This window comes from Phasianus colchicus, chromosome Z (assembly GCF_987193195.1).
Source record: "Phasianus colchicus chromosome Z, bPhaCol1.hap1.1, whole genome shotgun sequence".
In the NCBI taxonomy this organism is placed as follows: domain Eukaryota; kingdom Metazoa; phylum Chordata; class Aves; order Galliformes; family Phasianidae; genus Phasianus; species Phasianus colchicus.
Genome location: NC_143476.1, coordinates 69,207,448 through 69,223,871, shown reverse-complemented (window position 1 = coordinate 69,223,871; position 16,424 = coordinate 69,207,448). Strand labels below are relative to the sequence as shown.

Genomic DNA, 16,424 nt, shown 5'->3' with positions numbered 1-16,424 from the left:
GATGAGCAGACACTCAGCAGATTGTCAGTGCTGAGGCTCTCACTAACAAAAATTAGCAGTTGATGTTCTTAGAAAGCAAGCGTAAACTGCCCATCAAATGGTGCTCGGTGTGAGAAACTTGTGCACTCTGAGAAATGCTTTCCTGCAGCATGTGTGTGCGGCAGTACAGTACTTGTACCGATGCTGAGATGCTGGGGATGTCTGCATTCCCCGCTGTCCAGCAGAGTGGGGCTGGCTGCCCCTCCTGCAGGGTGGATTTTTGCTTTCAGACTTAGAGCCAAGACTGATGCTGCTTTTCCATAGAACAGCGAACTCTGTAGGAGAATATTTAGATGCAGAGTCTGTGCTTTTACTCAAACACAAGAAAAAAGAAGAATTCAGCTCAGTCTCAGCAGGCAGAGAGGGGTGGGGATGGTCAGCTTGCACTGCAGGATCAGCACTGAGGAAATGTAATGGAATGAGAAAACGTCCCAGGGCCCTTTTACCTCATTGTTTCAGCCAAGGCAGCTTGTTGCTTCGGCTCCTTTGCAGAGCCCTGGTCACGAGGTGTTTTTCTTTCCCTTTCTGCTGATTCTGCACAACCGATTCATGTTTTGGAGGGCACTGGCAACAGCCAGTTGGACGGCACTGAAAACAGTTACAGCAAGCACTGAAACGTGCTGGGTCTTTTCCCCTGCTTCTTTCGCGGATGGACAATTTGACATCATCTGGTATTTTCTTTCCAAACTAACGAACCTCCCAGATTCAACCATTGCAGTGTAGTTACTCATTTAGCTGCTTCAAGCCTGCCATCAGGGCATCTCAGATTAAAAACGCCCACTACCTCACTGGCTTTTGAGGCAAACCCTGGCAGCCACGCGGCAGCCCCACAGAAGGCACAGCGGTGTGCCTGGCTCCTTGCTGTGGTGCTCTGAGCACAGAGCTGGGCAGGGCTTGCATGTGTGTGAGAACACCAACAGGGCCTGCTTCAAAGGAAGGTGCCGCAGCCTTACAGGGTGGTCAGGGCCTGCAAATTGGTGTGACGGGTAGGGTTGGCACAGCGCGGGATATTCTGTGATTCTGTGAAGTCTGATGGGATGCAGCCTACCCTCTCCGCTCCTGAAAAGAGGAGTCTGTATGCTCACGCTTCATTAAAGAGAAGACCAAGCAGAAGATTACACAATAAATAAACCTAAACCCAAGAAACCCCAAATGCCATGCAGGAATCGCCCATATGCTGTCACTCTGCCAAAGCAACCCACATCAAGGCTTTATAAGCTGGCTTCTCTTTGGCTCCTTCTGTGGGTAGCAAAATGTACATAATAGTGATAATAGCTTCTCGTCCATAGCTTTTCCTTATACCTCCTGTCATGCACATCCTCCACCACGTATTCTTAGCCCTATTTCACACCCTAATATATCAATAATGACGTCAGAAACATTGATTGGTTATGAACATGCATCTTTGATTGGCTTAATGAATTGGAATATGAGCAAGATTCCAGATCCCCTTGTGGGTATGAACCCACACCGACTGCAGTATCAAGATAGGACTTGAAATCAAAATTCTTCTGTTTTGCAGTATTTCCAGATCTTCAAGGGTCTTGTGCTCACAGACTCTCCTCTTGCTTGCTGTGCGTGTGCCGCCGCACTCAACTGAATGCTGCCAGGGCTGCTGGAGGCCATGCAGTGTGAAAGGCTGCGGGCAAGATGTGGGAAGGCCACAAGCCTGGACTATGTTGTGGTGTCTGGCCTGCTGCACCACAGTGGTTCTGTCGCAGCCTCCGTGGGGAATTCCCACCCCTTCTGCCTGACATGGAGCTCTGTGACTGGCCGGGGCTGGCCAGTCTTATGAGGACTGGCTGAGGGAGCTGTGATTGTTCAGTGTGGAGGCTCCACCATGTCCACTCTGTGCAGTGGCTATCACTACAGTTGCCCACGTATGTAAAAGCTTCCTCAGCTTAAGCTAGTGAATTGCATTTGTGCGCATATTTCAAGCATGAAACATTGTTCAGGTATGCGCTTAGCACATTGACACATTTGCTAATATCCCATGGGTAACAAAGGCAGGGTTGTTGTCCAAGCTGCTGTGCGCCCTTGGTCCTGAGCGCTTGTCTCCTGTGGCTGTGCGTGGGGTCACCACCAGGAGGAGACCGCGTGAGTGGAGCAAGGCTCATCTTCCCACTTCCACTCCTGTCTGCTGCAGTGCTGTTGCTGGGTTGTGCTGCTCTGTGGGAGCCTATCGCATTGCCACCTCATGGATCACAGCTGCTTAATTCCCTGTATCTTCAGCAGCCTGAAGGGGTTGTTTTGGTTTGGTTTGGTTTTTTGGGTTGTTGGGTTTTTGTTTTGTTTTGGTTTTTTTTTTTGCTATTTTGCTAGGAAATGAGAAGATAGTTTCAAGATTTGCAATGGGAATTGGCTTCGTTAGTATATGCTGTTATATAATATGGCACAACAGCAGCTGCACAGGAGCCTGTCAAAACTAAATAGCATGCACTTATCTAAACAGGGATCTGCACAGCCCTTTTCTTGAGGGTTGTTTCCAAGGATGGAATGAGAAAGCTTTTACTCAGCTCTGACCCTGCTGACCAACACGTGATGTGTCATGCAGATGCCCACAGTGGCAGACTGATCTGTTGTTTTTCTGTGATGTTAGCAACACTGCTGTAGAGCATGAAAAACAGGGAACACTTGCTTATTGCAGTTCCAGGCCCCCAGAAGGGAAAGTCTGGGGATGCAAGTGGAAAAAGGTTTTCTTATAAAAAAGGTAATTACTTGGCTGTCTTCAGAAACTTTTCCTCTCGTCTGCTATGTTCATACTGAGAAGTTTGGCTTTAGTGTTAACATTTGAGGGCTAGTGCTTAATGGGATGTCCAAGCTTTAATCAGGATCGGGATAATAATCCTAATTAAGTTTAGTCTACATTTTGTATTTCTTAAGGCTTTCTTCTGAAATCACAAAATTTGGGATTGATAAAATGTTATGGGAGCAAATTCCCTTCTGTGAAACATGTGAAAATGTTCTCTGCTGACAGAGTTATACCAGTGAGCTTTATGAGATGAGTTATCTGGATCAAAGGGTTATTTGAATAGTTTTCCTGTGTTGTTCATAAGCATCTGACTGCATTACAGAGCCTACTTTGAGACCTCTGTTTTAAGGAATCCTAAGAAAAAACATGTATGAAAGCTGGCAACAGCTAACAGAAGAAAAATGTAATTAATGCTGCATCCATAGCAGTGCAGCTGTGCAACGAGGGAGGAGGTTAAATCTTCAACAGAGCAAACTTGAGCTCTGCAAGGCTGTAGAGAAGCACAGTGGAAAACAGCCTCATGTCATGCTTTCAAAATTAATTTGCTCTCCCGGCATGGGGAACAAACAACAGTGATTAACAGGTGGATTGGCTGTGAATTAAAATTCATTTACTGTACATTGGAGAGAGGAACAGAAAGGATTCTTTGCAGAACAGTATTCTTCAGCTAAAGCACCAGACTTTTGTTCTGTGTTTTTTTCTGTTGAAGATTGGCTTCTGTTCAAATACACTGGGACAAAAGCAAAAAATGATTTATTAAGAAAAGGAAATAATTATCATTATAATTCACTGTCCTCCTGCCAGATCCATCTTAAGACAAACTGTCGACAGGAGATAATTGTTGCTTCATTAGATTTTGCTGACATAAAGTTACACAACACACAGTGAGCTTTGTACTTCTATGACTAAGAGAAGCGTAAGTGCTTTAATTTTAACTTACAGTGTTAAATGCCTTAGAAATCTGCATCATGCAGATTAAATACACAGGTAATATTTAAGTGTGCTGAGCTTAAGAGTAACTGAGTCATTTCAAATTCAAGAACACCGAGAATTCTAATAGTTAATCAATCCAGAGAACAACTTCTTATACGTCGTATAAGATAAGTATTGTGCTAGAACTGCTCCCGTGTCCCTGTGCCCTGTGGATATAAATGAACGCTGAGGGTGTGCCCGTGCCTCCTGTGACAGCCCCATGCTCACTGACAAGAAGCTTCGTGCCCAGCTCCATGCAGCCTATCCAGTGCCCTCCTCTGCCCCATGCTCCTGGATGCTTCAAAAAACAAAAACGTGTTTTGTGCTGCCCATAAGCAACTGAAAACCAGTTGAGCTTCATTTCCTCTGTCCTCTGTCTTGTTGCAGTCTGGCTATGAATCCTAGTATCACAGAATGACTTGGGTTGTAATGGACCTTCAAGATCATCTAGTTCCAACACCCTGATGTGGGCATGGTTGCTACCCACTAGAACCACGATGAAACACCATTGCCAGTGCGCTGCTTGGGATTAACTTGTTTGTTCTTTGTTTATTTGTTACGTAAGAAGAGTTTGCAGCTATTGACAGAAACTACGAGCAGAGTTGCCGAGAGCTGAAGTAATGCAAAAAAATAACAAAAATGAGAGGTGCAGGCAGGTGAAGCCCCAGGGACTGAGAGTGGCTGCAGAAAGGGAGAGATACAGGCAAATAAGTAAAGAGATGTGAGGGGCTCAGCCAGGCTCTGCCCTGTGGACACTAGTATGAAAATTCAGTACTGAAAGTCTACCAGTTTGGCCAGATCCTATCCTGTAATTGTTTTTTGCTCAACTGCAGCTGCTTGCATGTGTTTGAGACACAGATCAAGGCTACGGCATTAGCCACAGAAACATGCCTCTGGCTTTTTTGCATTTCTTAAAATGGTTGAGCAGCAATCCTTAGGTTAAAGGTGAGAGAACACTGAGACTGCTGAGCTATTCGTATTACATTTAACCATTTCACCTGTTTAAAAGTAGACCTTGACTTTCCAAGGAGTATCACAGCCTCATCTGACCTTGGTATCAGTTATATCTGAGCTTGTTCTTTCCACATGGGCCTCTCTTCCCTCCCTCTGCATCTGTGTTCCCAGGAGCACAGCGGTTCTTTTCTTGTGGTCTTTGGAAGATGCCTCTGGCTAGAGCTAGTTGGACAGGTAAGTGCTGCTGGTTGCTGACTTCTGCTGTAGCCTGTGGTTTTCTTTGCTGTTGGGTAATGAAAATCTTCCATCCATTTTTTGTTTGAGCAGCAGGAATCACTGCAACATGCGATCATCTCTTTTGTAGTGACTTGGAAGCAGCAAGCAAATCTCCTCTTGACCTTTTTACTTGAGGTCCCTATGGAGAGAGCCACGTATGAAGTCTGCACAGCTCCATCACTGTGTTTTGCAGGTTAGGGCTGAGCACAAGATGAGTCTGCACCTCTCCCCTTAATGCCAGTTATCATGAAACCTAAGGAGTACCATCTCTGCTTGTGCTTGTGTTGAACTGACTTAATTAGGTAATCTTTATTAACCTAACAAGTAGGAACCAGATACTACTGAAATTAGGAATGATGATTAGCGATAGAGATAGGAGGTGTGTTCTGAGAAGCCTTGAGTCTGCGCTGGGATGGAATAGAAGGTAGGCTCCGTGGTGAAGACGTTATTTTTTTTCTTGTGTTATGGTAGTACAGGGGTCAAAGGGGGAGAGAGAATTTGTCCGTAGTCATGGCTCATAGTTCTGTAGTTTTCTCCAAATCATTTTCTTAACTGAGGAAATAACCGTAAGTTATCCAGCTGTGGGCTGCATTCAGCATTTCTCCAGGCATTTTTTTTACTCTTTAGGGGAAAAAACAAAAACAAAAAATAATGGTAAAAAAGTCTAATTCAGCAGAGTACTGATGAATATGTAGAAGTGCTGCAACCTTTTAGAGGTGGCTGAGTGGGTTTTCAGCTTGGGGGTCCATGCCATGCAACAGTAGTCTTCAGGAGTTGCTTAGTGTTCTGGCTTTGGCTAAAAGAGATGGATGTGACTTCTTAGACATGCTTGTGCCTAAGCCATCTGGAGTGAAACACAGACCTCCGGATTTGTCACTGATAGGGTGGTAGGCTTTAAAAACTAACTTGGCAGCAGCAGCTACTTTGGCATTTCATGCCTGGTTTCTTAATTCAGGGCTGGCGATTTTTAACTACCAAAGCGTTTGTGATCGTTAGAAAAAATGGCAGCTGGAACATACTCATGTACAGTTAGAGAAACGCAATGTTTAGTCCTGCTGGTTAATACTGAACAGGAAGATAGTGATGAATTGAGGAGAGGAACTGCTAGTGTTTAGTCTGAAACTGGCTGGGCTCAGCAGGATGAAAGCACAGCTTATCCAGGTCTGTCCAAGATAAAGCAGTACTTCATGCTTGATGTAGTTTGGCCAGTTGGGCTGGAATCACTGCATAAAATTTGTCGTTGCTTCTTAAATGAAAACAGTGACTAAATCCTCTCAGACAGAACAGATATCATTCACTAGTGGATTTTGCTGCCCTAAATTATGGCATTAATTCATTCATGCCCATGGTGTTACCATTAGGAAAATGCTGGAGGAAGGACAATCTTTTGTGAAATACCTGGTATTTATAGACCTATAGACATTGGTAAGGAAATCTGATGCACTGCAGAGCAGACTATTATAACTGAATTGAAGATGGGAACAAATCTTAACAGGTGTTCTTGGCAATATATGTAGTAGAGAGAATAACATAAGACTTATCTATTTGACAACCTAGTAGAAATTTTGAAATTAAATTTATGAACAAACTGGTGCCATAAATAAAAAGCACAACTTTCAGCCAGCTTCAAGAATAATACTATTATCAGCTGTCTTCTTCAGCATGCCTGGCTAAATAAAGGGCTTTATTTAGGACAGGAGAAATAAATCGGGTAATACAGGATGTTGAAGGCTGTGTTCACTTTCTGGATAAATGGCTTGCCTTTAAGCAAAAAATGTTTTGTATATTTCTTCCTGCAATTCTAAGTAAAATTTTAAAGAAAATAATAGAAAGCTAATACAGATGCCTGTCTTGACAATTATCTGTGTACCTTGCGGGATGGAGATGTTATGTTTTTAACTCATTGTGATTTTTAGGAGAGGATGTATGACAGCATTATAGCTTCCAGCACTATAGACATTTTGATTAAATCTCTCACCTTTGTACAAAGGCACCTCACGTGCATAGGGACTCTAATATGACATTTTCATCTTCTCAGTGAAACTCTTCACTGCTTTGATAACTTTGATTCTTAGCAGAGAGAAAGCTATCAGTAACAGCGTCCCTCTTCAGAGGATCCCAGTGCTACCTATGCACTGGTAGTGGGTTTTTACATCCACTTGTTTGTGGCTGACTCCAGAATCTCTTCACTGCAAAAGAAGGTTCTTGAATGTGCTGAGTGATTTTTCTACTATGTCCAAATGTGGACAAATAAGCAGTGCTCTATGAGATTGTTCTTTCCAGGTTAAGAAAATAGATGTAGGGAAAATCCAGAGGAAAAAAAAATATATATATATGAATGACAAAGTGGAATGAAGGCTTGTTAAATACAAATTTTAAGTAGATACAAACAATTTTAAGTATTTGAAAAGTGTTAAGTACAAACAGTAGATGAGATGTCTGAACATTTGGCAAGCTCTGTAAATGTAGTAGTTAAGTGCAGGAGGAATAGAGAGAATAAAACTAAGAACAAGGTCATATGAAATGACACTTTCACAATTAAAAACTGTAGGACAGCACTGGGTTGAGATAAAACTCTACACAGTATATACTAAGGAACAAATAGTAAATGAAGGATGGATGAGACAGAGCCGTCTGTTTCCAGTTCTGGCACTTTAAGTCAGCAATGTCCATTCTAACTGTTACTAAATGAGTTTCATTCGCTGTGAAACTTACGAGTTATTAAACTTCTGTCTTTTCTTTCTTTTTTTATTTCTAGGCCTCTTCCTTATCTTAGGCTTGATACTTTACCCTGCAGGTTGGGGATGCCAGAAAGCAATAAGCTATTGTGGACATTATGCTTCTGCTTACAAACTGGGAGACTGCTCCTTGGGCTGGGCTTTCTACACGGCTATTGGTGGCACTATTCTGACGTTCATCTGTGCAGTCTTCTCGGCGCAAGCTGAAATCGCCACATCCAGTGACAAAGTGCAAGAAGAAATAGAGGAAGGAAAAAACCTTATCTGCCTCCTTTAATTCCAGTGGGAAAAAATACCAGTGCCTGGATATTAATTTGCTATCCGCTGACTCGATGAGGAGATCCACTTAACAGGTTCCACAGTTTGTGTGATTGAGCCCCATGCATTCCAGCCCTGAACTACTGAAATGGTCTTTCTTCCGTGTTGGGCAATGAGGATCAGAGAAAAGATCCCAAGAAAGGAGAATGTAAACACATGGGGATTTTTTAGTTTCATTATATTATCAGGAGACTGTGGAGTATATTAATCAGATTGGGGATGTGAGGAATCATATATATATAATGGGGATATTATTACATAGCTGACAAATTCTGATTGATTGGATTGCCTTACCCACCTTGGTCACTTTAAAAAAAATTGGATTTAAAATAATAGAAGCCAGCACATTTTTTTTTTTACACAACCAAGAAGCCTATTTTAATTAGGCTTTCTTTTTAAGTGCTCCCCTCACCTGTGAATCTTTCACCACCACCTGGTTTGGTACCGTATTTTTAATTGAGGTGCTTTTTCATACTGAACGTCCTTACAGTACAGTGCCTTCTCAGAAAGTAAGTATGCGATGGAGAGATCAAAGCTGACATGATGCAGTTCACACAAATCTTTAAACAGTTAAGGCTGAATCCCTACCACATCTCCTGCCTGAAACTTAACAACACAAGGTGTGTGCCCCTTGTCTAGCAAGTTAATTATTTTGTTTTCACTGACCCCGTAGAGATGCTGTTGTTAACACTGGTTTTCACTTGAATCTGATGCAACTATTAGAAATACCATTTTACTGTATGTTGAAACAGCAACTCTGCCTTTATCTGAAATCCCCCAAATCCCAGGCAGATGATAACTCCCCAGAGCACAGCTGGGCATTATTTTGTGAATGCCAACAGCTGGAGCTGGGCTTTAGCCTCTTGTACAAGTGTACATCAAATGCTGGACTTCAGTGGTATTATTCTTCCTTTTGCCTGTGAAACTTCATTCCTAGTCTGCAGATCAGTTTCATCTCCAAGAACCAGCTACATCCTTAAGAAATTTACATTTTTCAGGAAGTCACGCCAAATTCTTAATGGCTGTGAAGATCTTTTCCCATTTTTTGAACCACATGTAGCGTGGAACCTTTTCCAACTAAATCAGCAGAAATAACAGACCTTGCCACAAATGACATTCCTTTCTCAAAAGCAGTTGCTTGCATTACTTGTGGTGTCCCATCACTTACTAGAACTACTTGTAAAAGCAAATTTAAAAGGTATTTAAAAAAAAGAAAGGAATGATGCAACTGTGGCACAGAAGCACTAGGAAGAATTCATCAGAGAAGTAATTCTCATGAACTTTAAGTGAATTCCTCTTCTTACTTTTTGGTGCATGTTTCACATCATACGTTGCTTTCTATCACTGGAGCCTGGTTAGTCTATCAACTAATGTGTGCTGTTAGCTATTTATAGATATTAAAAATTGTTACTGTACAGGTAGAAGACTAATTTCAATACACTGCTCCTCTCTGGGTGATTCACAAGACTTGTAAAAGCAGCCACTAGTAAATGCCCAGGGCTAGCCTTGAGCATGGCTGAGCACCGGTGCTGAAGCACCCCTCAGTGCCTCCTGTGCCCCACAGATCCCGCCTCAGCCCAGCCCACCTGTGGAAGAAGCAGGCTCAGCTCCCTGCCAGTGCCCATCAGTACACAGCACGTGTTCAAGCCAGGTGCTGGATGGATGTGGAGCTGATGGCTGAGCCACTGTTCAAAAACCAGGATCAACTTCTGCCAATATTAAAAAGGGATTGTTTCAATTTAGCAGCTTCTTGCATTCACCTGTTTCTCTAGCCCACCAGAGTGTAGATTTTAAAACGGGTAATTAACTTTTCTTTAAAATATTTAAACTTTAAAACGGTCTGGAACCACTTATGCCGATTATCTGCATATATCAAAATTTGTTTTTAAAAAACTTTTGGAACAAAGTGGTGTTTGAGGACAAAAAGTCACAGCCAGCATGTCTTGACTACCCTTGTGGTTTCCTGTTTTTTCCTGGACACACACACACATACACACTCTGAAGGACATGCACGTTACCTGTTCAGCACAGCTGCAGTGTGATAGAAAACATCCTTTGGCGTTCCTCTTGAGCCCTCTACTGGAGTGCATAGCAGAGGAGGCTGGGGCATTAGCCCAGCTGTGCTTTTGTCAACAGCATAATTGGAAAGGAAGGGCTGGTAAGAATAAGAGTAACAATAAATTGGCTAAAAATTAATTTTAAAAAAATTAATTAATTCAGAGTTTTTATCAGTCGGATTTGGAGTTTTAACTTTTCTTAAGTGGGTAGCAATCCAATGTGAATGTTGCCACTGCCAGGACCTTTTGTAACTACGTTATTGAAGTAAACGCTGCTTCGGCTTGAGCACCTGATTAGCCAGAGCCAAAGTCAGTACTTCCAAAAGGTATGGAGGGTACATGCTGCTTAGGTTTAGAAGTAAGCAGTGAACAACCCCAGAATACACTGCTATGATCTAAAGCATGCTTAAAATTTTTAATATTGGTGTCGTTTTGTTTTTTTTTTAATACTAAGGAAGTATTTTCAGTGTCACGTTTTGCTTTTGTTTTCATTTGTAACCAAGGAGAGCTGCTTGTTGCTGATATGCTATCAACCTGCTCTGCAACGGCATAATCAACTAACTTGCAAGAATACCCACATTCATCACATAGCACACAGATAGATGGAAGACGGGCTGGGAAGAAATATAGAAAAACAATAATCAGAATTTCCTTTCTCAGGGTTCTGTTTTTCTAGCAAGTGATAAGGTGTTATGTATTGTCGCTTTTTTTTCTGGATGAAGTTTTCAGATGTGGGGTGCTCTTATTAAATCTGACAGTTGTTTAAAGTTGTTCCTGACTGTCGCCTCAACAGCAGCTTTCAAAGATGTTTTGAAAAAAAAAGAAAGAAATCAGATTAAAACTAATTTAATTGATTTCATGAGGGGGGCTGCAGAGCGTAACTGCTTCTTTATGTACATGCACTGCATAGGATCTAGAAGACTTTGCTGTGGATTTTTAAAACCTGTGTGCCAATTAGCTCAGTTTAACTTTGTTTTTGTGGTATTGAAGAATTCTTCAAGCATCTGTGGTTTGATCAACTTTGTAAACTTATATTCTGTAAAGTGCCATAGACTTTTTTTAATTGTAGCATATTTAAATATATATATATATACACAAATTTGTGTGAGATGTGCAATAACAGGAATGTCTCTTGGTGGGTTTTTTTGTTTTTCTTTTCCTTTGGTTGCTTTTGCTATTGATCAGGATGTTTGAAAAGGGACTTCCCAGGGAAGAATTAGTGTGTGTTGGTGGTGTGGACAGACTAAGCATAGAATAATGCAATAGAGTTATGGATTTTGAAGATGAATACAACATTAACAGTAGCTTAAAGATCTAACAAAAATCTCTTCTAGGTTGATTTAATCTATATAATACAGACAGTTGAAATGTGAAGCTGTAGCTATTTCTAGCAGCGTACAATCTGAAAGCTGAAAAGGTTCAGCAAGGTTTCTCAGTGTGCTTTATTTATAATGTGGCATTGAAAAAAAAAAAAAAATTGCTACTGATCTCTTTCTTGTTTGTCTATATCACCTTTTTATCAATTTTATTCCAAATTCTTTGGATTCTGATTTTTTCAGCCCAGACATTTCAGTTTTGAATTGTTATCCCACATGAGAGTATCTCACTTGTGTCCCTTGAAAGCCATGGGCACTGTTGCCTACAATACGGAAAGGACAGAGCCCAACAAAAGCAGGGGCTGGTAGCAACACACACAGCACAGACATGCTCTATAGAAAAAGAAGTTGTGGCAACCCAGCTAATTAGATTGAGCCATGGTTTAGTTGTGGTACTGTTTATCTGTTCTTGAGTCACCACTATGTACACTTATTAGCACGAAATATGTACCTAATGTGTTATTTTTCTGAATCTAAATTTCAATTAAAATGTGAGTTTTTGAACTGTAACGGGAGTATGACTATCTTAATTCAAACATATCAGATATGTTTAGCCAGAGCAAGTTTTCTTTAATTGTAGCTTTAATAGCATTTAAGAACCCAGCCCAGTGATTCTGTTAGTGTTTTAGTTTTCTGACTAACAATTACTGATCAAAAAGTATGTGATTTGAAATTGTACCTATGCATTATACAGTACAGTCGCATTAAAGAGACTCTCTATTTAAAAGCACGTCTGACATGATTTTTATTTTGCAACTAAAGCACTGCAGCTCATTTCTCATGAAAAAGTGGGTAGTGGGAGGGGTACAGACAAAGTTTAGAACAAAAACTGCTCAGTCACAGACTTTTAAATTACGCTTGCTTTAATGTGTATATTTTTCACCTGCAACTTGACAAACAATGAAGAGTTCTATGTTGCTCTCTAAGCAAATTTATCGAAGAACAAGAAACAAGGCTTTTACTAGTTGAAAGAAAAGTCAGGATGTCTGTTTTTTCTGATAGTTGCTCAGGTCTGATAACATTAATTAAGCTTCTGACACTTTCTAAGCTTCCAAGAAGTAGCTCATGGTGAAAGATCTGAAGCATCTTCCTTGACTTTTGGAAATCTAAAGCCCAAACAAATCCAGCGACAGGTGCCACTCAGTGCATCACTACTTTAAACATCTCTGTGGATTTCAAAGCAGGTGTCTGCATACACACAGTCTCTTATGTAAGGTGTGTGTACCTAAGTTCAAAACCTGTTCCTCTAATGCTGCCACTGCCACCCGAGATTGTAGCTTATTGAAGACACAGGTCACACTGATGAGCACCTTCACTACTTAATGATGTACAAGTGTGCCAGCATCTTCAAAGTCTCATATCTGCTATCCTCTCCCAGAATAATCCTGGCTGTATGTCTGAGCACTGTTCTCTGTATTGATACCACAGTGGTATAGATAAACTCATTTTTTGTTTCCCGTTCAAATAAAACCCAGAAATACATTCAATACAAGAGAGTTGGTGTTACAGGTGACATCACAGGAAAAAAACGACTGGTAGAGCCTAATGAATAAAAGACCAAGACACAGCAGTGACACATGTCAACTCAATTGAAATTAGGAAAACAAGCAGTACCAAACCAATGCTGTTTTCAGCAACTTCATTTTACTTTCAGTAACGTTTCAGGATTCACTGGATAGCCACAGAATTTCATTCAGTAATGACAAAACATGTTTGGATTTTAACTCTCTAGCTATATAGCATAAGGAAGCAGGCTGCAAGTATTTGAGAATGTTTCTTATAATATTTGAGTTGGCTATTCTGATTATCCTAATGTATAATTTCAATAGTGGGCAACTTTCCCATTCCAGCATAATTAAAGCATTTATATACAGAATTACAAAAAGCAAGTGAGATTTTTACATAGATCAGCCGCCTTGTATGTCATCCTGAATTTTGAAAGAAAAAACTATTTTGTTCAAAACTATACAGAGCAAAAATCCCGGAAAAAAAGTTTTTTCTTTTTATTCTGTGACACCGTGTTAATACAATAAATATACAAAACTTCTGAACAGCTCAGACATGCAACAGAGGGACAGAAGGAGTGTATTTGTAGAGAATCATGACATTCACCAGGATGACAGAGCATTGTTAGTAATTTACAAAATATACAAACATCCCCATGATAAATACTCCTATATTACGTATCAATGACTACTGACATTCCAGTGTTTAAACTTCATACTCTGTACTCAATTTGTCACAATACTACAAAATGACAAGTGGGTGCCATAGTCTGGTAATTAGTAAGAGGCTAAAATCTCATTTTATTTGGGTAAAAGTATTTTAACTAACATCAGCCTTTTGTTGCCAAAGGTAAACTCAAACTTCTTCCTTCCTTTTGGGCTGCAAAGCATCGGATTTCTGGTTTAAAAGCTCACATAACTGCCTCTTAAATTTTGCTTATGAGGTTTAGATCTATATATTCAGCCCGGGACATTACAAATCGACACCCAGCATACACTGAACATTCTCACTGAACATTTAAACATTTGGTAAAATATGCCTGCCAAATTCAGGTTTTTATACCTAAATCTATATCTTTTCTTCATTATATTCAGGTAATTTGTATTACGCATTCTTCAGCTTAAAGCAAGGATTATGTCCCTGGAATTCAAATCCAAGGAAGATCCAAGTTAACTACTTAAATTTAGATTCAAAATAATCCATATTACAGCTCCTCCAAGTCAAATTTAAAGGATTTTGAAAAGAACAACTTTGATGTACAGCTGTTAGAAGTGTAGTCCCCGATCTCAGCAGAAAATGAAGACCTGTCTGGAAAGCTTTTATTAACATCCCACACAAATTTAAGTTCAAAGCTAACCTATTCACTACTGTAAAATTTTAGAGCCCCTATTAGATAGAACACTGAAATTGCTTTTAATATTGCGATGCAAAGAATAATAATAATATACTATCATCTAAATATTTAACTTCTGCGTAGGTGAAATTGCTACATTTATCCAAATTCAAGTTGGATTTAAAGAAGTCAGTAAAATAAAGAAAACTAATTACTACAGCTAATGGTAGTACTCATCAAGGAATTAAGTTAATAGCACTAAAAAATAAAAACTTTATGTTATTATAAATACACCGTATGAGAAAGATTTAATTGGTCAGCATGGAGGGGCCTCAGAAACTTCTGGCTCAATCTTGCTAAAAGTGATTCACATTAAGAGCTGAAAAAATTTCAGCCACAACAAAATTACACTAAGGTCGTGGGATGATGTTCTGCTTTCACTTTCTAAAATAAAGCTTAAAAAATAGCCCAAATATTATGCTCATGAGCCAAATCAAGGAACTCTAAGTAACCTTCTAAGGACAAATCCATCACTTTATAATAAGACCTGATTAAACTTTAGAACATTATGACGGTACATCCCATTACTGACTGTTCTGTTCCACAGCAACCGTTCAACCTTTTAGGCCTTCAGCTCAATGACTTTGTGAAAGATGAATAGTTTTCACTTTTTCAGTTTGAAACAGGAAGCTCTTACTTCCAAGCGTAAATCACAGAGATGGCTGAGTTATGTTAAAATGAATTCAAGTATCTGTTAAATGCCATTGCTTAAAAAGATTGATCTTAGACAATATTATTGTAAGAAAATTAAATACTGTGTATTTATATTTTTGGACAAGCAGTAAACAGAGTGACTGACAAGGCTAGAAATTCAGTACCACTTTTAAACACAAATCTACACTAAAAAAAAAAATCTAAGAATCCCCAAAACAAAAATACCACTGCAAGTCAATGAGGAGATCTAGACAAGAAACTAGAATTCTAAACATCAATATCTGTTTTTTCCAGCAAAATTATTACCTCAAGAAAGAAATACTGAAATAAAAAACATAGTATATAATCATTTATGTCTGTGATTGTAACCATCAGCTAACTTCCTTAACTTATACACTGCATTACACATTCCGTTACAAAGAATGTTTATGCATCATTGTCATTTCTCACAGGAAGAGAATACTCCATGAAAGTAGATACAAACAAATGCTATAAAGTGGTGCAAGTAAATTCTGGACCAAAACACGATTTAAGTATGATCAGATAGCTCAACAGCATTCATGCAAACTTACAGGTTTATATCAAAAGACTTACCCTAAAAAAATTTGAAGAATTTATCAAATTCCTAATATATTTATTTGATCATTAAATACCATTGTTCAATATGAGGCCAATTGTTGAAATTATTTATCTCCCATAAAATACAGAGGGCTTTACATCACAGATAGAAACTTTCAAAAGAGGGGCAAAGAATTTACTTTGAAAATAAATAAATTTATAATAGAACAAAACATTTCCCATTTTACCCATGCACAGCTGAAGAAAAGACAAACATGCTGTGTTAATTTTATTCTAGGCTTTTAGGAAAAAGAATAAATGACCTGAAAATAAAGCACAATCAAAGAAAACCGCAACAATTTCTTTTATTTCCTCTACATTCGGTTACCCTTGAATGCATTCTGAGCTGCACTGGTTGCTGCTGTCGATGCGGCGTTGGCTGCAGCAGTTTGTACAGTTTTGTTGGACATCACTCCTGTTGCAAACTCTTGCTGTGCTTTCTCAAAACTAGCACCAGTTGTGCGGTAGAGACCATGAACCTAGGAGTGTGAGAAAGCAGTGAATGTTACAAACTTCCATTTCACTGGTAGAGTAATAGCAAAGGAGAGCTGTGTAGTAGAGAAATCTCACTTTATGTTTAGAGGTATCAGGAAATGAGTCAGACTACTACTACACAAGGTCCTACAAATTTTGACTGCCCTGCTGTACAGTTTGACTACACAGATTTCTGTTACTTAGACTTTCACAGGGGTCTTTCAAAAGGCCTTTTACTTGTATAATATTCACTTTCTAAAACAATATATTTAAGTATGCAAAGCAGGCTGCATTCTT

General features: G+C 39.7%; 2 protein-coding genes and 1 pseudogene across 14 annotated transcripts in view; 2 read left to right on the top strand and 1 right to left on the bottom strand.

The window, feature by feature from the left end:
* LHFPL2 (LHFPL tetraspan subfamily member 2) overlaps positions 1 to 8,408 on the top strand; it is a 118,570-nt gene extending 110,162 nt beyond the window's left edge. For all 13 annotated transcript variants that reach the window (XM_090130511.1, XM_031610168.2, XM_090130505.1 and 10 more), the window contains one exon: positions 7,752 to 8,408. In XM_090130511.1, coding sequence (XP_089986637.1) covers positions 7,752 to 8,008 — 257 coding nt within the window. In that variant the 3' untranslated portion in view covers positions 8,009 to 8,408. The remainder of the gene's footprint in view (positions 1 to 7,751) is intronic.
* On the top strand, positions 8,060 to 12,605 carry LOC116239923 (uncharacterized; annotated as a pseudogene).
* Positions 12,606 to 15,933: 3,328 nt separating this feature from the next.
* SCAMP1 (secretory carrier membrane protein 1) overlaps positions 15,934 to 16,424 on the bottom strand; it is a 36,584-nt gene continuing 36,093 nt past the window's right edge. The window contains exon 9 of the mRNA XM_031610167.2: positions 15,934 to 16,132. Within this exon, the coding sequence (XP_031466027.2) occupies positions 15,968 to 16,132 (165 nt within the window). The 3' untranslated portion in view covers positions 15,934 to 15,967. The remainder of the gene's footprint in view (positions 16,133 to 16,424) is intronic.